The sequence below is a fragment of the Heptranchias perlo genome, chromosome 37, assembly GCF_035084215.1.
Source record: "Heptranchias perlo isolate sHepPer1 chromosome 37, sHepPer1.hap1, whole genome shotgun sequence".
Classification (NCBI taxonomy): Eukaryota; Metazoa; Chordata; class Chondrichthyes; order Hexanchiformes; family Hexanchidae; genus Heptranchias; species Heptranchias perlo.
Genome location: NC_090361.1, coordinates 2479546 through 2500774, shown reverse-complemented (window position 1 = coordinate 2500774; position 21229 = coordinate 2479546). Strand labels below are relative to the sequence as shown.

The 21229-nt window shown below is 44.1% G+C and overlaps 2 protein-coding genes across 3 annotated transcripts in view; one reads left to right on the top strand and one right to left on the bottom strand.

Moving 5' to 3' along the window:
* Nucleotides 1-21229, bottom strand: part of LOC137304233 (ras-specific guanine nucleotide-releasing factor RalGPS1-like) — a 56925-nt gene that overhangs the window by 18525 nt on the left and 17171 nt on the right. The gene's annotated exons all lie outside the window — the stretch shown is intronic.
* Nucleotides 98-20606, top strand: LOC137304386 (angiopoietin-related protein 2-like). 2 transcript variants are annotated; one of them, XM_067972964.1, is made up of 6 exons: nucleotides 98-761; nucleotides 7115-7791; nucleotides 10856-11051; nucleotides 15576-15769; nucleotides 16734-17004; nucleotides 18739-20606. In XM_067972964.1, exons 2-6 carry the CDS (start codon nucleotides 7153-7155, stop codon nucleotides 18921-18923), a joined length of 1485 nt encoding a protein of 494 aa, XP_067829065.1. In that variant the 5' UTR covers nucleotides 98-761; nucleotides 7115-7152; the 3' UTR covers nucleotides 18924-20606. The 2 variants fall into 2 exon arrangements, with proteins under 2 accessions (XP_067829065.1, XP_067829066.1); XM_067972965.1 differs by lacking the exon at nucleotides 98-761 and adding an exon at nucleotides 1078-1100.

The following is a 21229-nucleotide window of genomic DNA, read 5'->3' as shown; positions in this document are numbered from 1 at the left end:
TGCTGCCTCTGAACACAAAACACACCCACACGGGTGTAATTTATATAAATCAGTGCAGGGCTCTTCTCTCCTGCTCCCCAAAGAAAAACTCGTCAAACAATGTTTTCACGATTGACCACACCACCTTTAATTGGAGGCTGGGTTTCACACAGGATATACCCCTCATTTGTTGTGATGATGTTTCTTTTGTTAGAGAAAAGCCCAGTTTAAAAAAAAATACCAGTTCAGAGAACAGGAGAAATGAAGTTTTCTCCCTGGATCAGGTAGACATTGATGTGGAGTTCACGGCACCTCCCTCTCGGGCTGTTGGGGAGGAGTCTACAACTCTCCGGGACTTGTTGCAAAATGACAACATTCAGCAATCAGTGACAAGCTGAGCCTTTAATGGGCGGCAAGCTACGAGGAGACAGGCTGCTGAAAGGGGGCGAGTTGGTTCGGAGGAGACAGATTGCACTAAGAGGTAGAGAGGAGCTGCACTGTAGCTGCCTCTCCTCACTGTCCACACACAGTACAGATTGCAATTGACAAGTTCCAGCAATTCTCAGCTCCCTGTCTTGAGCATGGAATGACCAAGCACCGAGCAGTTGCTGAACTGACCAAAAAAAGTTATCTTAAACGCAGAGAAGTTTCTGTGCACAGGCTGCACTCGATACAACCAGAGAGGGAACACCGTTTGCTGCGATCCATCATTATCTGAAGTTGAGAGTGCCCACGACTGTCAGATAATCAGATATCGGCCTGTTAAAGTCTGCTACATACAGGTAAGGGCATTTACAAAATTTATCAGCGTAATGCATGATATTCTTTTAAATCCAATTTGTTTTAGTTTTAGGGTTTTAAAAAAAAAGTTAAGTGTGTTCTCATTAACTCATAAGATTCTCAGTGTGTGCACTGCTTTGAGGGGCAGGGTAGAGGAGAAAGATGTACTAGTATCTGTTTAAGAAATCAAACATTTTAAAAAAGGTCCTACTAGTCGGATGAGATATTAATCCAAGACCCATCTGATTGTCCCAGAGGTTCAGGTGGATGTTGAAGATCCCGTGTCACCACTAGAAAGGCAGGGAATTCTCCCAAATTCCTGGGCAACATTCCTACCTCAGGTAATACCAGAAAACTACAACAGATTAGCCGCTCACCTCACTGCTGCTTACATCCTTGTAATCAAATCCCTCCACGGACTCCTTCAGCCCTAGAACCCTTCGAGATCTCTGTGCTCCTCCAACTCTGGCCTCTTGTGCATTCCTGATTTTCGTCGTTCCACCATTGGCAGCCATGCCTTCAGCTGCCTAGGCCCTAAGCTCTGGAATTCCCTCTCTAAAGCTCTCTTTCCTTCAAGATACTCCTTAAAAAGTGCCTCTTTGACCAAGTTTTTGGTCACCTGCCCCAATATCTCCTAATGTGGCTCAGTGTCAAATTTTGTCTGATAACGCTCCTTGGGACGTTTTACTACATTAAAGGCACTATATAAATGCAAGTGGTTGTTAATGTGGGAGTACCTTCACCACACGGACTGCAGCGGTTCAAGGGGGCTTACCACCATCTTCTCAAGGGCAATTAAGGATGGGTAATAAATGCTGGCCTTGCCAGCGACGCCCACATCCCATGAATGAAAAAAAAGTTACTTGTGTAGAATGGCTGTGGCATTTGCCTGCAAAACAGTTACTGAACTTCGAGAAGTAATTTGTCATCTGTGAGCAAGATGTTTTGATCAGGAACTGTACAAATACAGGTATTCTAAAAAGGTGATTTTTCTCCAGATTGTAATAAAGTAAAGGATTTAATAGAAAACAGGACTGCAGGCTAAAAAATAAAGTTACAAGAAATGCTGGAAACACATAGTAGGTCACTGCCTGAGGGGGAAAAAATGGTTCATATTTCTGCGGTGATCTTTATGAAAACTAGCCTGCGGAAGGAAGGACGATATTTGAAACACTTTCCTTTGGAAGCTGACTGACCTGCTGAGTATTTTCTGGTTTTATTTCAGACTCCCAATATTTGTATTTTTCCCTCTTTTGAATCGACCTAAGAAAGACTGTTCCCGAGGAACATGGGACAAAATATCCCTGAAAAAATTAGCGGTTCTAATACACTGTACCAGTTTAAAAAAGAAAAATTAGAAATAAAAGCCAAAAGAACCAAAAAAGGGGAAAAGTACTTATTCAACATTTGCCTCCATTTTACAGAATATTAGCCTTATTGCCATTATGGTTACCAACTCTGGTTGGACGTATTCCTGGAGGTTTCATCACATGACTTGCTGCTCCCAACCGCCCCACCCCCACAGTCCCACCATTGGTCACCCAACATGTCCATCCTTGCAGAGTCCCACCTTCCCACTGCCAATTGGGAAACAGACTGTTACCCGATTAGATGATTCTTGCCTCAGTCAAACAGCCTTTTCCCCCATGTCCGATATTTTTATAACTAATAAAAAGGGTTCAAAGAAAGTGATTTTTTTTTTTAATGCCCTGATGATTTTTCTCCCACGTTTGCTCGCTGCAGCGTCCTGGAGATTAACAGTCAATTCCTGGAGCATTGGCAACCCTAATCGGTATGGAGATCCCAGGGTCCAAGGCCCCTTCCATGCTCGGTCATTCTGGGAATCGTTCTGGGGTATTTCCATAACAGAATGGAGGCCTGGAGTTCAGGCCTCCCAGAACCCCGCTCACAGCAGTGGAAGCCTGGGGAAAATTATTAACCCTAACCAGGACAGTGAATTCCCAGCTGGCAGGTCCAGGCAGCACAGGGATGTTCCCATTGTTTTTTTTGTGGAAAAATCCCAAATCCCAAATCCCAACACCTGGATACATGCAACCTAACAGCAACATGGATTTAAGCTTTCCACATGGTTCCTTGGTATCTATACAGCTCAAGATAAAAGGCTTAATACTCCGGCCTTAGATTTTCCTTCCTCCTTTCAGCTGTTTGGTGTTTAAATGGAGAAAATATCCACACATTTTGAAAATTACTATTGAGGCGGGGGATCAGGATTTGGAAAACATGACCAAAACATAAAACAGTCGAGACAACACAAGTGCAAGGTCTCCACTGGAAGATTAACCTAAATAAACATTTTAGTCTTGCACTCAGAACACAACTGTACTCTAGAGTGAACTTTGCAGAGATATTTATAGAAAACTCCATGACACCCAGCACATTTAACTTTAATTTAAAATTCTCAACCTTGTGTTCAAATCTCTCCATGGCCTCACCCCTCCCTATCTCTAACCCTCCAAGAACTCTACGCTCCTCCAATTCTGGCTCCACCATTGGCGCCTGTGCCTTCAGCTGTCTAGGCCCTAAGCTCTGCCCTCCCTAAACCTCTACCCCTCTTTTAAGATGCGCCTTAAAACCAAGACCTCTTTGACCAAGCTTTTGGGCACCTGTCCATTGCCATATGTGGTTTGTTGTCAATTTTTGTCTGATTATGCTACTGTGAACATCTTGGGACGTATTACTACTTAAAAGGCACCATATAAATGCAGTTGTTGTTGCCTTTCGTGCATAAGCAGACTTTTTCCAGGTGTGATCATCTGGTGGGGAGGGGGTAAGGAGCGAGCGGCCATTGAACACATTGTTTACTTGTAGTCCTCCTGGTTTTGATGCATTTTGAGCATTGAGATCTCGATCTGGTCACGTATTTAAATTTCACAAGCTTTGTCCAGACCCCACGGTCACTAATAAAATTTGCATCCTAAGAAAATTCTCCACAAACTAGATATTTCTTCTATAAAATAGAGGAGTCCCTCAATATAAGGGAGTTTTAAAAAAATGGAAGTAGAAACGCAGGGTTACAAAAACCACAGCCAAGGGTCTTTTGCAAAGCTGTTGAAAACAGGAAGGGAAGTGGAGAGACTGGGGGATTTAGTGAGGGAGGTTCAGGAATATAATGGATGAAACAGAAGCTGCTGATTACAGTGCTGGGAACAAGGAGTAAACACCCCCGACAGAAAGGACAGAACTGGGACTGGTTGTCACGGCACTGAAATCTCTACTGTGATCAGTGCTCATCTTGGAATTTTAATCGTTTCCTGAGTCTGAGCTGTTCGCTCAACTGTTTACAATCAAGGTTATTTTACACATATCGAGTTCAGGATCTGGTGCTATCCTTCACCCATACTGGGGAATTTAACCTCAGTATTGGTTGGTTCAGGATTCAATTCACTTTGGGACAAATCAGACCCTGGCAGGTATTTAAAATAATGAGCAGGCTGGATTGCGTGCCTATTGATAAATTATTTCAGTTTAACAAATTGGGGAGGACCAGGGGGGCGTGCACTTAAAACTATGCAAAAGTAGGAATAGATGTTTGGGCGGTTCTTCTTCTTTACCCCCCGAGAGAGTAGTGAGCCTCTGCAATGCATTGCTGGATGGTGTGGTGGGTGCCGACTCTCTGCCTTCAAGAGGGAGCTGGACCGATTCCTGACTGGGGCAGAGATCGCATCATATAGGTCAGTGGATTAACAGTTAACGTAAGCATGGTCCACGCGATCTCTTGGACTGATTTTGATCGCGGGGTTGGGGGGGGTTGGAGAGGAATTTTCTAGGGTATATTTTCCCCTTATTGGTCCTGGATTAGTCTTTTTTTTTGCCTCTCCCAGAAAATTGCATGGCTGAGGGAGGGAGGAAGGAGAGTGTTTAGTTGTGATGCTGTAGCCATCACACGTGTGGGGCAGCCTTGATGGTCCAGCTGGTCTTTTCCTGCCCATCATTTTCATATGTTCGTAAACCGCCAACAGACTCCCATCTTGGGGCTCATTACTGCTTCGATCAGTTATCTGCCACAGGTTAGGTCTTTTGTTCTTCAATAACCTTTTGTCAAACACCACAATTGCTGGAGGATCACTCTTAGAAATGCTACCACCCACATCACCATGCTGAGATAACCCATCCTCCTTCTAGCATTCGATTGTCTTTTGCAGGTCAGCAATAAAAAGACCTTCCACTTTCCTTCCTAGCCTGGGCAGATCGCAAATGGAGAGCCAGAGACTGATGCAGCAGGAAATCTACGGAGGGCAAACAGATGAACTGTTGTGCCCCAATGGTCATCCATCATTTTACAAACAATGCAATCTCACTACTAGGCAACATTTCACAAAGTACACAAGATGTTGAACTGATTTCTCAAAGGCCACCGTCTTTGATAACTTGGAGAGGAGCCAGAGCAGACGGTTAGTGAGAGAAACTGCTCATAATTAAGAGCATAAGTGACCCCAGGGTACAATTAGAGAACTTCTTCACAGGGAGTGCCTCAACATGGCTTAAAAGGGTTGGCAGCTCACCATAACTGTACTCCTGACTGCCTATGAGCAAAAACCACGGGAGGTCAGCGAGTCGTTAAAGAATTAAGCGTAACTAAACACCTTTCTAACCCTACTGATTTTTTGGAATATTTTTGTTTTTAAATGAGACAGAGGCCAAGTTAATGGAAGAACTAACATTGGTAGAGATGCAATGATTTACCAAAGGCTGTTTCACTGACCATTCTATCCTAGCCTTCCATATTAGTGCAGCCCCCTCAGTGTTTGTTTCAGCAACCACCTCAAGCAAGTTCCGCTGCTATCACCAGCACTTACCACTTTAATTAGCCTTAAAAAAAAGATAAAAACCCAAACCAATAGGATAGTAATTGCAATTCAATGAAGTACCAAGTGAGTTTTGCGCCTGCCCTTCTTAGTATTTCAGTAACTGACTGTATAATCCATCTCAGTTTGTGAAAGTTCAGACATTGCTTTTCTTGAGAGAGATTAAAGAAACGTTTTCATTGCCTTGGATTATAAACAGACCTTGAGAAGGATGTAAACACTGACCACATTCACAAACACACTGCACAGCATCAAACAAACCTAGACGCACAATTCACAGAACAGCATCTCTTCCAGGTCAGTTCCAACCCTTGTGTAACCGAAGTTCTCTAAAATGTTACTATTTTTATGAATTGTTTTGCTGAAAGCACATTCCTTTCTGCTGTGGATTTGGCCGAGGATACAGTCAACACAAAGTCTAGGTTGACGCATTAGGATGCAACCTCGAGTGAGATACTCTCTAGATAGAATGAGGTCCTTCTTCCCTCCCCCTTGCCCCCATTATTTCCCCTTGCCTGGACTGACACGGTGGCAGAGAGAGGTGATCAAAGGCATTTGCCAATGCTGCTCTGGAATGGAAATCATACAATTTACAGCACAAAAATAGGCCATTCAGCCCAGCAGGCCTGTGCTGGTGGTTATGCTCCACGCAAGCCTCCTCCCATCCTACTTCATCTAACTATTTGTATAACCTTCTATTTCTTTCTCCCTCATGTGCTTATCTAGCGTCCCCTTAAATGCATCTATGTTAATCGCCTCACCTACTCCATGTGGTAGCAAGTTCCACATTCTAACCGCTCTCTAGGCAAAGAAGTTTCTCCTGAATTTCCCAATGGATTTATTAGTGGCCCCTAGTTTTGGATTCCCCACAAAAGCAAACGTCTTCTCTACTGCTACCCTATCAAACCCCTTCATAATTCTATTAGGTCACCCCTCAGTCTACCCTTTTGGAGAGAAAAGAGCCCCAATCTATTCAGTCTTTCCCAATAGATTATAAACTCTCAGTTCTGGTCTCATCCTTGGAAAATCAGAGGAATTATTAATATTGCAATGACATTTTGCACTCTCTTTTTCAACAATATAAATTTGCATTTAGATAGCGTCTTTAACGTAGCAAAACATCCCAAGGCGCTTCACAGGAGCATTATCAGACAAAATTTGATACTGAGCCATACAAGGAGGTATTTGGACAGGTAGCTTGGTCAAAGAGCTAGGTTTTAAATAGTATCTTGAAGGAGAGAGGGGTAGAGAGGTGGAGAGGGAATTCTCGAGCTTAGGGCCTAGACGACTGAAGGCACGGCTGCCAACGGTGGGACGAAGGAAATCGGGGATGTGCAAGAGACCAGAATTGGAGAAGGGCAGAGATCTGACGTTTGTAGGGCTGGAGGGGGTTACAGAGATAGGGAGGGGCAAGGCCATGAGGGATTTGAACATCAGCAACACAGGGAGCTCGATCCGACCATTGCTTGGGGGGGGTTGGGGGCGCAGCGGCACACGTTTTTAAAACTTAGGATATTGCTTCCTTGCAGATTTTGAAACTTGAGACTCCTACAGCTCGACTGGAACAATGCTGAAACTCACCATCAGTCTAATGATCCTGATCGGGTTAGCAGGAGCTGAAGAGGGTCCCACAGAAACGGATTCAAGCAAACTTGCGGAGACAGGAGAATCCAATCGATACGCTCGATCCCCCAAGAGCCAGGCAGCCAGTAAGTGCACTTACACCTTCATCGTCCCGCAGCAACGGCTCACCGGCCCCATCTGCCTGAGCACCAAGAACCCATCGGCCGAAAACAGCAGCGTAAACAAGAGTGAGCTGCAAGCCATGCGGGAGGAAATGCGCGAGCAGCAGCAGCAGATTGATGACCTCAGGCAGATAGTGGAGGTGGACGGAGGCGTGATTAATGAGGTGAAGTTTCTGCGCAAAGAGAGCCGCAACATGAACTCCAGGGTCTCTCAGCTCTATGCCCAGCTGCTACACGAGATCATCCAGAAGAAGGACTCCTCCCTGGAGATCTCGCAGCTGGAGAACAAGGTTCTCAATGCCACGGCCGAGGTGCTGAGGCTATCGAGCAGGTACCGGGACCTGGAGCGCAAGTACGCAGCCCTCACCTCCCTCATGAACAACCAGAGCCGCACCATAGCCAAGCTGGAGGAACAGTGCAGACAAGTGTCCCCAGGGATCCACCAGCAACAGAATCAACAGGTAAAGGACTCGTGAGCTAGTTATCAATGAGATGGTTATTGAGCCCAATTATTGTCCATAATGTTGAAGATACAAACCGCCATCTCAATAACTACTGTGAGACTTTCCCCTCCTCACACCATTCCATCCTGGAGATGGAGGTGGAAAGAAAGAGGATGTACTTAACCTGCCTATAGGCCTCTGCCAATGCTGCCCCTTAACTAGGGTATGGCACTGGACCAGCAACTCAAGAGAGTGAGAGTTCAAATCCCACCATGCCAAGTTGTGAATTAATTTGGTAATATTGATGGGCTGGGCCGGATTGTTGTAAAACCCCAACTGGTTCACTAATTTCCTTCAAGGAAGTGGCCTCCCGACTCGGCCTAACCTCCACACAACTCCAGTCCCACACTATATGGTTGGCTCAATGCCCCGAGGTGGCCTAGCAAACCCCTCATTTGTACAAACAACTGTTGCCTCGAGAATGCCCATTATCTTCAGGGCAACGAGGGATGGGCAATAAATGTGACCTTGCTGGCAGAGTGCCCACATCCCGAGCACTAATCGAAAAAAAAAGCACCAGTAGGTTCGAGGGTCGGGAGTGACAACCTCCAGAGAAGAAGCTTTCCTTTGATGACACACGGACCTACTATACAGAAGGGTTCAAATCTATGCCCCCAACTAAACCCTGATGTGGCATAGCAGAATGGATGGTTTCACCATTTCAAAGGGCATGGCCATCCCATAGGTTGCTGGGAAAGAATTTTCCCTCCATTTGTAAAAACACAAAATAAAAAAAAGTCAACGGTGTCACTGAAAATGACAACTCTTTTGGGCATTAGCCCTTCCTAAAGCACAGACAATCCTTTCTAGTCTGTAATGAACAAAGAAATGTTCATAGTTCAGAGATTATAAAGTCTCAATCTCCGAGCCAAATGAATAAGATCCCAGATTCTAACCCCACTCTTTTGTAAAAAATTAATTCGTGGGATGTGGGCATCGCTGGCAAGGCAATAGTAACGGCGCATTCATCTTCACTAATGCTCCACATTGACCCGTTAGAGGGACAGTGTCGTTATCAGAACCTCTGTTTGTTTCCCCAAATTCTGTCGGGCAAATGAATGGGGCATTTCGACAGTCCCGCGAGTGGTGTGTTGGCGGCGCAGGCGAGTACCAGTATACTGGAACACGTTCACAACCCCAACTCAAACTTTCTGATCTCACCTGTGTCATTCGGGTTTGGGGGGGGCGGGGGGGATGATGAAGGGGAAGAACACTGGCGGGGTAAACGGTCTCAAGGCAGTAAATGAACTGAACTGACTAGGACTGGGAACATGTCACTCACCCATTCCACTGTAACAGGATAAAAAGCAGAAAAATTCCCAACAGAAAAGAGTTTAGGATCCAATCCAGTGCTACATGGGTCGGTAGCACAAAAGTTGCCACTAATTTGAACAATGTTGTGTTCTTGAAGCTAGTATTTATACTATACAGTACGTTTGTGGTTTTGTAGAGGTAAGTCAACCATATAGACTGTGCATGTTGATAGGGATGAAAGGCATTTCCACTTCTGCTTTGCATCAACACAACAAAGACATTGCAGGCCTACTGCACTACAATGAGCAGTTTGATCAACCGTGACATCCACTGGAGGGAAGGATATAAGGGTAGAGTTCTTGGGTGGCCTGATACCTCAAGGAATCCACTATATTGACAGCCACCCATGGTGGTCACGAGAACCAAGGTCACCCGTAACATCAACCATCTTGTTTCGGGTCCAGTAAGTTCCATCAGTCACAGTGCGCTGCCACTCACCCTCCGATATTACAACCTATGATTCTCACACACCGCACGGTATATTCTTTGGATAATGACCCATTTAGAATTAGTTTCTCGTTCAGCAACATTGCACACGTGATATCATCACATATGTCGCTACTCAGAGCAATCCATGCAGAGTAGACATAGTCCCAGGTCCAGCACCTGGCCCGAGTGGAATCACTCGATCTCTCAGCTGGGGCAGCGATTCTGGTCCTTCAGTTGGCCGCAACATTTCTGGACTAGGGAGGTGGGAAAGAAAAAGCCCAGAGTCTTGTTCCTTATCGATATACAACCATTCCTGTTGGAAAATGGACGTGGAAGGAGAGGACAGGATCACACACACCTGTGATGCCCTATAGCTTGCCAACACTCATAGGAACAAGAGGAGGCCATTCAGCCCCTCGAGCCTGTTCCACCATTCAACGAGATCATAGCTAATCTGTATCTTAACTCCATCGACCCGCCTTGGTTCCATATCCCTTAATAACCTTGCCTATCAATCTTAGTTTTGAAATTTTCAATTGACCCCCCAGCCTCAACTTTGTGGGGGAGACGACGCCAGATTTCCACTCCCCTTTGTGCGAAGAAGTGCTTCCCAATATCACTCCTGAACAGCCTAGCTCTAATTTTAAGGTTATGCCCCTTACTCTGGAATCCCCCACCAGAGGGGGATTCCAAGGCATCCTTTAATCATCTTGCACATGGAGCCCGTTCACAGGGAAGCCAGCTCGTGGAACTGTATCCCGAGCAAGAGTCAGTGCCGGTAGGGGAGGTCAGCATGTAACCAAGACAGTACAGGACGTCCAATGGGACACTCTGATGATTTGTTCCCCCACCTGCATCAATACTTCCAAGTAGCCAGTTGCTAGGAGGTGTGCAAGAGCTTGGTTCAGAGCAGTACAATGGAGATCAGGAATTCTACGTGAAATAAACTGTAGGTGCAGAACCAGGTCATACTATGGCTAAGCACAGGAGCTGTTAACAAACTGCTGGTATGTCTTAAAGATGTACCCTGCACTCATGATCTGACCCAATGGGGTCTCTTCTGCAGCCAACTCATGATCAATGCTGTTCTAGGCTCTTTGACCTTTCCTGAAAAACTCCCCCAGATATCAGTTCCTCTTTAGAGTGATTTCCCTGCAATTCCACTGCACTCCTGCATTGAGACAATTTTCCCAAGAGTTAACCCTGAAATAGATATTTTCGGTCGAGTATTTGATAGTTCTATGTACAAGTCACTACCTGGGGTTTGTGTGTTTACTAGCAAGGGGCAGGACAGGCATCTCTTGTCTCCGTCATACCCAACAGTCTGAATGGCAGCACCAACAGAAGCAAGAGCCTGGTCTCCGGCAATGAAATACTGAGGGATCAGATATACAGCATGGCACAGGACAGACTGAAGAGAACTGAACAGCCTCCTCCCACTACAGTTCCAATGGTGACGACCACCAAGACAGCAGGTGAGTGAACAGTGGACAGTAAATATTGGCTCTGTAACCTCTCATTCATTGAGATATCCAGCTCATAGTTTCCCCATCACCTGATCCCACCATACCAGCCGATGCTTCATAAACGTACCATTTGTTGGTAATCAATTAGCAGTTATTTCTTATAAGCTTCCAATAATGTCACAGTTTACAAGACCATTTAGCTCAACTACTGTCCCCATCACAGCATCCAACTAGCTCCAAGGTATTTTGCTTCCAGTAACTCATGTCAAAGTTGACAAGAGTTAATCACTGTGCGAAGAACTTCCCAGCATCAGTCTTAGATTTGCCCGTCACCAGGTTGAACTTGTGCCACTGGTCCTATTTTCATAGCTCACCTTGGTGATGTTCCAGATTTATATTTCTATAGCTCTTCTAGCTTTTGTACCTTGAGGTCCCCTCTCAACTGCCTCTTGGTGAGGCTGAGGAGCCCAGGTGCCTGCATTCTTCCCTCATAACTAAATCATTTATTCTGTAGATCAAACATTAACATGCATCCAAGCTGTGGCAAGTACCATTACTTCTTGCAGTATAGTGCCAATTCAATCCCTTTTCTGGATGATTGCCTTGTAATTAATCAATTATCCATTATTCTACATCTAGATCATCTGTGCACCAAATAATCGATTCTAATTCACTCAGATCAAGAACTGCTACAATTTCAAACCTAGGAGCCGAAGAGATCACAAGTTAAAAGTAAAGCGGGGGGGAGGGAAAAGACTTATTCCAAAAACATGTGGCATGCTTGGGTGGAACAGGTGACTTTAGACTCATGGTTCCCACAGTTCTCTTAACACTGGGGTTTTCCTCAGCTCATGTTGTAGACTAATTGATGGAGATTGATTGCTATGATTAGTCAATAACTCCATTATCGTATCACAGGACTACCGGGATGGTAGAAGATGAACTAGATAGACCTTGGATTTTTTTTCATTTGGCAAATCCTATGTTCCATCCACTGCAGAATTAAAAACAATTCTTCACCTCCACTAAACTGCATTGAGGGGGTGGTATGGGATTAGCTCCAGTGAAACCAATGGACACGAGAACTTCTGATCAGCTGAAAAGCTAAAGCAGAGCCACCTGACCAGGTGCACAATGCACTGCTCAATACAACTACTGAGCAACCATCCAGAACACAAACTGGCTGTGATCATCCTCCAGGCAGAAAGTTTTCTTATCTGTGCATGAGAAGGACACATTCCTTGGTAGCTAACAGCCTTCAGTTGCTTTCCTACAGTAATTTTCACATTACCCTAAACCAACTTGCTTACTGTTAGGAACATAGGAAGAGTAGGCCATTCAGCCCCTCGAGACTGTTCTGCCATTCAGTTACATTGTTGCTGATCTGTACCTCAACTCCATTTACTCACCTTGGTTCCATAATCCTTCATACCCTTGCCTAACAAAAATATATCAAACTCAGTTTTGAAATTTTCAATTGACCCCCAGCCTCAACAGATTTGGGGGTTCCAGATTTCCACTACCCTTTGTGTGAACAAGTGCTTCCTGACGTCACCCCTGAACAGCCTAGTTCTAATTTTAAGGTTGTTCTTGACTCCCCCAACAGAGGAAATAATTTCTCTCTATCTACCTTATCAACTCCTTTAATCCAAACGAACACCTCAATTGTACACCCCTTAATCTTCTTTACTCAAGGGATTACAAGTCTAGTCCATGCAACCAGTCTTCATAATTTAACCCTTTTAGCCCTGGTATCATTCTGGTGAACCTGCGCTGCACCCACTCATGTTATTTCTTATAGGATCACAACCACAGGTATAAATATCACACATTATAATCTAGTCTATTCTATCACTCATTGTGGCTTAAACTTGTATTGTGGTTGATAACACAGAAAGCCTTGTTCTTCCTCCCTCATCTTATTCTGTTCCATCTAGCTAGTTACAAAGAATGCCTGATCAGTGTTGCCTTGGCAGTATGTCTGCAACGAATGCCCATCTTTCTAACTCAAGTGAGCTTTCTCTTTCCCATAATGCATACAATATCAGCCATTTTATGCCAATTAGCCTTTTATGTCAATACCCCAAATTCTACACCCAGCGTGGCACATCTGATAGCTTATCACCACCCTTTGGAGGGTTACAGGCACAGTTGTACATCACTTCACTTCACTGTGCGGAACTCTTCCTGAATTGCCCTTAAATACCCCAATGGTGATCCTCGAAAGCAGGGGTAATGTGACCCACTGTTGTGGTGTGCTCGAGAATGTGTGTACCTCAGAACGAGCGATTAGGACCTGGGTATTGGTAAAGTATCAAACCAGTTTTTTTTTTTTAAAAAAGTGCAAATACCACAATTCTGAAAATTAAAAAATGCTGGGAATACACAGCAGGTATGTCAGCACATGTAAGGAAAAGTATAAGTTCAGGCTTTGGGTTTGGAACCACAATGATAAGTGAGTTCTTTTAGTGGAAGGGGGGGGAAAAAAAACCCTTCCACTAAAAGGGGGTTTATTTTATTTTAAAATGGTTTATTTTTGAAAAGCTGGAAAGAAAATTAAAACTCATGGATAACGTGTGGAGAAAAACCCAGAAAGTAACATGTGTATCAGCAATTTGAGACATGACGTGTGGTGAGTGTAACAGGCTCGGAAGGAACAGGAGACATTGGACCTATGGTTCCCAAAGCTCTCCACCACTGGGGGGTTTCCTCACCTCATGTCTGGGTCTGTTGTAGACTAACTGATAGAGATTGATTACTATGATTACTCAATAACTCAATTATCATTGCGACTACCAGGATGGTAGGTGGTGAACTAGATGGACTTTGGTCTTTATTCGTCTTGCAATTCCTATGTTCCAATAGAACAGTGAAAAGATTTAAGAGCAAAAGGGTGCAAAGAGAGACAAGTAAGGCACAAGACAAGAAGGAAAATATCCTTCAAAGTAATCTTGATTTCTCAGCAAGCTGACACACACCCTCCCAAAAACATGTCATTGTGATAGACACACATGCCTCACTGATGCTGCCTCTAGGCATGAAGGATTTGTTTTTTCCTGCTCCAAGTTAAACTCGATTGTTTCTCCCTCCATTTTCTTTCCCCTCTTCCCCCACTTCATGCAGGAGTCTTGAAGACTTGGTGAATCCCAATCTTGCAGGTCCATTTCGATCCTGTCCCTACTTGGTGAATTTTAAAATGCTGCTGCTCCAAGTCTAGATTAACACACTGTAGCAGCATTCAGCCCTTCGAGCCTGGTCTGCCAATAAGAATTAAGGACGACCACAAGGACAAGGTACTGGAGGGCACTTCGAACCTGTGAAACCACATCCATCAGGAGTTGGGGGGGGGGGGGGGCAGGGTGAAAACTGGGGCTTCAAAACTTAGCATCTTCCACTCTACTCCCTCTTACTCACTGAATGTCGAATTTGTTCAGGAACCAGTTAGTTTGAGAATGGATGAAAAATGCTTTGAAGATCAAAGTAGTGTTTAAGATACTTAACACATTTAAACAAAGCACAAGAGAGAAACAAAAACAAATTGTACCATTATTGTTCGGGGGAGATGGGAATATTTTGAGTTTTTGTTAATTGCCACTCATGTCTCAGATAACAAAGCAGGCCACCGACAGCAGCTATTATTAGTCTCATTTTGTAAGATAATAGACCACAGCTATTACAGAAAAGGACTAAAAATAATGTAGAATACAACGCAGCTGTTCCCACAGCTCTCAAGCTGCAACGACCTCTGACCTTAAAACAGCATGTAAACTACACCCACTCTCTACCGGTCCACTATATCGTCATGAATCGAGCTGAAACACAAAGCTGCAGTCTGCTCAGAAACAGCCCAGGTTAGCACTACACCAATGGTTGACCCAGGTTAGTGTGTCAGCTGAAGCTGGGCTCATGTCAGTGTTTTAGTACTGGCTCAGGTCAGGTTAGCTTGACTCAGTTAGCAACACTGCCACCTCTGGGTCAGAAAGTTGTGGGCTCAAGCTCCACATCAGCACATTACCTAAGCTGACAATCCAGTGAGATACTGAGGGAGTGCGGCATTGTCAGAAGCCTTCCGATGAAAGCTGTCTGCCTGTTCAGGTGGAAGTTAAAGATTCGTGGTACTGTTTGAAGAACAGCAGGTTCTGGTCAATCTTCCTCCCTCAACCAAAAACAAAATAACTGGTCATCCATCTCATTACTATTTCTGGGATCATGCTATGCACAAAATGGTCACATCTGCCCATACAAAACTCACTTCAGTTCCAACCAAAAAGTACATGCATCTATTTAATATCTTGCATCTGAAATGTTTCAGATGCAAGATATTAAATAGATGCATGTACTTTTTCTTTTTAGACAATCCAGAAGTCCAGTTGTCACATCTCTTGCTGCCTGTGACCACTGCTTTTCCACAAGATGGGATGGGCAATGATTGCTGGCCTTGCTCACGACGCCCATATCCTGAGAATTAATATTTTTTTAAAATAAGATCAAAGTGATGAAATCCATCTCGTGTGACTGTGATTTCTTAATCAGGTCCCTGGAAAGACTGTCTCCAGGTTTTGGAAGACGGTCATAGATCCAACGGAATCTACCTGGTCAAACCAAGAAACGTCAACCGACTGATGCAGGTGTGGTGCGAACATCAGCGAGATCCTGGTGGCTGGACAGTCATCCAGCGGCGGCAAGACGGGTCGGTCAATTTTTTTAGGACTTGGGAGAATTATAAGGTTAGTTAAGTAAGAGTGAAGTGCCCCAATTGGCTAGTACTCTGGTCTCAAGTCCATTTCTGGACAGTGGGTTTAGCCATCAATTGGAGAGTAGGAGTGTTCCTGGCTCACCTGCCTGCTAATCAATGGTAAAAGATGAAACTTTGATTGATTTTTTACCTTAAATTGAATAGCTGTCTCTAGATGGGGGTTGGAGCAGGAAGTGGGGGAACGTTAGAGGAGGTTGGCCAAAGTACAGTCCAAGTGGCAGGGTTTGAAGAGGCTTTGGAAGGTGCAGGGAAGGAGTTGCATGATGACTGGGTCCAACCAGAGAACTGGAGTGCAGCAATGAGGTGACCAAAAGCTCAGTCATCAAATGGTGATGGAGAGTGTGCAAAACACAACAGACCAGACCAGTGCAGGTGGAGCGTAAGGCTGGAGATGGTATAGGCAGGAGGAGTGAAGTCGCAGAGGCATGTAAAAATGAGGATGAAGGTGTTAAAATTTACATGCTAGGGGACAGGTCACCAATGAAGAGGGGACGGCGTGCGGGAGTGCGGTGCAGGGCACCGTAACAGCAGAGTTCTAGAGTAGTTGCAGTCTATATAAACTAAAGCTTGGGAGGCCAATGAAGAGCAGTGGAGGAATCAAACTTTGAGGTGAAGATATGGACACAGGTTTTGGTGGCGGTGAAAGCAGGCAGGTTTTGTAACGAGCAGAGTGTGGATTAGAGCCAGGTTTTCAAAAGCACAAATAAAAAGTTGCAATATTGAATTGCAATTCGTTGATATCAAACACTTGGGGCCACTTCATGTAAATGAGCTAAACTGGACAAGTAATAGGAGAGGAACTGAAGTATCAGATTTTACAATACTTGCCTTTCACAGCACATACACCCTAAAAGCTTCCAATGACTCTTTCCCAATAATATTATGCAAATAAGGGAAAGTTATTATGAATAAACAATCTTTGTTTTCATTTGTAGCAAGGCTTCGGGAACATAGATGGTGAGTACTGGCTAGGCCTGGAAAACATCTACTGGTTGACTAACCAGGACAACTACAAGCTGCTTGTCCTCATGGACGACTGGCAAGGGAGGAGAGTGTTTGCGGAGTATGACAATTTCCGAGTGGAAGCGGAGAGAGACTTCTACAGGCTGCGATTAGGCCATTACCGCGGGAATGCTGGAGACTCCTTCTCCTGGCACAACGGCAAACAATTCACCACGCTGGACAGAGATCGGGACCTGTACTCAGGTAGTGCATTCCCCCGGGTTAGACTGCGCTGTCATTGAAGGTCAACAAAAAACACAACTTGTGGAGACAAGAAAAGGGTGCTGTGAAATGTACAGATCAGTTAGCATCTGAGAAAGACAAGTGAAAAGAATCAGATAGGATCCCATGAGTTTACCCATCCTTCTCTTTCAGATACAGACTGATCTGCTGTGCAGTATCCAGCGTTTTATGTTTTCGTTCAGCTTTCCAGCAATTTTATTTTCTCTCCTTTTCATTTCAAAAACTAGTGGGAGCCTGGGTCGATATCTCAGGGCAATTACCAAAGGTTTGGAGTGCCCATCCATGATAATAATCACCTGTAAAGTTACCTGCTCCTTTAATGAACAGGATTGTACAGAAATAAATGGGAAGAGGTTACATGAAATGAAGTGTATACCACATTTAAAGTGGAGCTGTCCCATTGTTACTTTGGCCATTTGTTGATTAGTCATGTCATCAAAGAATGTTTAGCTCAGGAGTTAGATCCACTCGCCTCGGGAACCCAGAGAGGATTGGGCATTCTGGTGGAGAAATGATTGCCCGCATTGCTCAAACGCATGGCTCTCCCTTACTCACCAAAGAAGTGGGAAGGATGGCATCTACGGAGCTGTGAGCAATGTCAATCTCACGCCAAAAGGACACCTCCCCACAGGCAGACAGATTGGAGTTGCGAAGAGGGTCATCACCCATCACGCAGCTTCTAGTGGCATAGTTGGAGGTTTTATAGAATAACCACTGGGTGAGGAGATGATGAAGGGAGATGTCCCCTCCATTCTCCCAATGTATCTTTATTTTTCCTAGATTGTTTCCCCTTCATAAATCACCGAACTACTGCTTCTCCAGTTCTTTACATGCAGCTGTACCTCAGGGGCTCGGGGGCAGCTCTTCCACTGAATCTGGTACACAGAGTTGGGCAAAAGCAGAAAGGAAGGGTATCAGGGAGCGAGATAGCGCTCAGCTAAAATTATATTATCCACAGGACTGAAACATCAAAGACCAACAGAGACTAAAGTTAAAGATAAAGGCATCCTTAAATCTAAAATTTTTCCCAAGCTTAAAGCGACCCATAACTTTTGGAACAATGTCGGAAATTGGAAAAAATAGTGTTAGTCAAGCCTCAGTTTATTTCGGCATTTCTTGAGTTGTGCGAGAAGTCAAACAATTCACCTTTTCAAATTCTGAAATTTGTGACAAGACTAGAATACGAAAAACGAAATCTAGACCTTCCAGCCAAACAAAAATTTGCAAATGAAAGAAAAATTAGGAAGAACTTTCACTTCTCCAACACCTTGCAAACTCTCAGGACATCCCAAAGTGCTTCACAGCCAATTAATTACTTTTTGAAGTGCAGTCACTGTTGTAATGTAAGGAACAGGAGGAGGCCATTCAGCCCCTCGAGCCTTCTCTGCCATTCAATAGGATCACGGACGATCTATATATCAACCCCATTTACCCGCCCTTGATACCCTTACCTAACAAAAAAAAATCTATTGATCTCAATCTTGAAGATTTTAATTGACCCCCAGCATCCACAGGTGTGTGCGTAGTTCCAGATTTCTACTACCCTTTGTGTGAATCAGTGCTTCCTGATTTCACTCCTAAGTGGATGGACTAATTTTACCTCAGCCCTCTAAGGTGAACTACAAAGTGAATTTGGATGTTTTCCACAGTGCACTGTAGCTTTGTTCATTAATGTCTGTGTGCTTCCTTTAAAAGGTAACTGCGCCCACTATCAGAAAGGAGGTTGGTGGTACTACACCTGTGCACACTCAAACCTCAATGGAGTGTGGTATAAAGGAGGCCACTATCGCAGCAAGTACCAAGATGGCGTTTACTGGTCTGAATTCCGTGGTGGAGCCTACTCCCTGAAAAGGGTGGTAATGATGATACATCCAAACTAGGCATTGCTGTAATACATTAGTTCAGCTTTACAAAATGGGATCGCAACCAAACTAGCCAGCATGTTATTGTCAGACACTTCTTTATAATTTTTAAATATTGTGTTACACAATAACCGTTTTATAAGTAAAATTACAGACAACAGAACTACCTATTTAGAGTATATGTCTCAACAAGACTAAAGTAGATCCCAAGCATTATGGGAGTATCCCTCCTGCTCTATCACACAGACTGAATGTTCCAGAAGAGCAGAGTAACACAATGGAATGGGGAAGGATGGCACAGAATTCACCATTCATTCAGCTACTCCCAGATCACATTCTGGCTTTTCCTGTGTACTATAGCTTTCCCTCCCCACCTGAACACACTGCTAGAAAATATATGGGCAAAAAACAAACTGCTAGATTATATCTCACTAATTATTAAAACAATCAAGTATGTCCCAAACACTTTAAAATTAGCGGTAGTGTCTTTTTAGTGAAACGCGCAAATTGTGGCGCCTTTATAAGATTTTCGAAAAAGGGGCAGTCATCTTGCAAATACCAGGAAACTAGTACCCAAAAACCATGCTGATTTACCTTGGTCAATGTGCCTAACTGGTGCAAATAAAGGAGCAACACAATCAATAGGTAGACAATACACAAAATACAAATACATAGAGAGGCAACACACCAAACACAAGACTGTTAATGGAGCTGGTGTACCCAAACATGGCAGACCAAAGGCACCATGGCGGAATGGCATACTGGAGCATTAATATGCAACTATGAAGTGGTGGGACCTGGATCTATAAACCTTGTGTCACTGAATTGCTAATCTCAGCAATATCACTTTGGGAATGTGCCAAAAAAGTGGCCAAGCAGTTCCCTATGGGTAGGTGGGGTGTGGTTAATTTTTTTAACAGATAACCAAGAACAAGCAGTCCCCTTCAGGACATTCTCATACAGCAACCAGTAGCATAGTTGGAGTTTTGGCATTGGTCCAACTGCCAGGGCTTGACTGCAGCTGGCAAATGACTCCGATAAGGACATTGTAGAAATTGAGAGCCATATCCATTGGGATTTGGAACCAACTGGCAGTGAATCAATAATTCCTTCATTCGTGAACTAAGCCCCAGTAAAGAGTTACAGCTACCACAATAAACATAATGGCAATTCTCTCCTATTCTCAAGAAGTTTGTGTCATTCTAAAAGTATGCACTACAAACTAGAAGAGGGTTTGGATGATGCCATAAACCAGGTCAGCAGCTTAAGTCATCCAAACCGAAAGGGCATTGTCCTGTGGTAGTTTGAAGTTACATCAATATAGACAGGAACAAAGGAACAGGAGTAGGCCATTCAGCCCCTCGTGCCAGCTCCGCCATTTGATAAGATCATGGCTGATCTATGATCTAACTCCATATACTTGCCTTTGGCCCATATCCCTTATACCCTGATACATTAAACTACCAACATTCTGTATGGAAGCCAATGGTTAGAATAGTCTATATACATCTGCTCAATCTTTTAAAGATGGAGATTTCTCCCAGCTATTTACAAGAAACCTAACCAGTTTTTAAAAAATTGACACTCATTCTAAATATTAATCTGTTATTGTTTATGTAAGATCACAACTCTGAGCTCTATAAAAACAGATCACTGTAAATATTTGAACGAGTTCCAGAAATAAAACACTTTGTGCTGTAACATACTCTGTCCCATAGATTAGTGAGTTAAACCAGTCGACACTGGACAATCTCTGTGAAATTTTCAGTCAGCCGTACATCGGAGGCGCTGCCTCAACTATCATGGTCAAAAGCTGTGTCCACTTGGGGATTAGGGATACATACCGTCCAGTCACTCGACTGCTGCAATCTCACATTCACTTATCGGTAGAGTGACCGAGTTGGGTTTTCTGCCAACTTTAGTGACTTTATTTAACTCTGAAGACGACGATGGGAAAATAAATAACAGAGAAATGAATTGAGGGAAAAGAATGTAAACACAGGAGCTGGTTGCCACGGTCACAGCTTCACAATCAAGGACTGACCATCACCAAATTCCTTGAGACGCTTTTCCCTGGTTGCGAGGCAATCACTAAGAGATGCGGCTCCCAGCTGAGGAGTCATTCCTCCTTGAAACAGGTTTCTGACTCAGTTTTATTTGAAATACGGTTTGCCATTTGACTGTTCACTGGATTTATCCCACGATCGACTGACTCAGAGTCTGGAATCCCAACTCTTCCAATTAAAGGAAATTGGACCCAAGGTGCGAGCAAGAGCACATAAGAAATAGGAGCAGGAGTAGGAGTAGGCCACACGGCCCCTCAA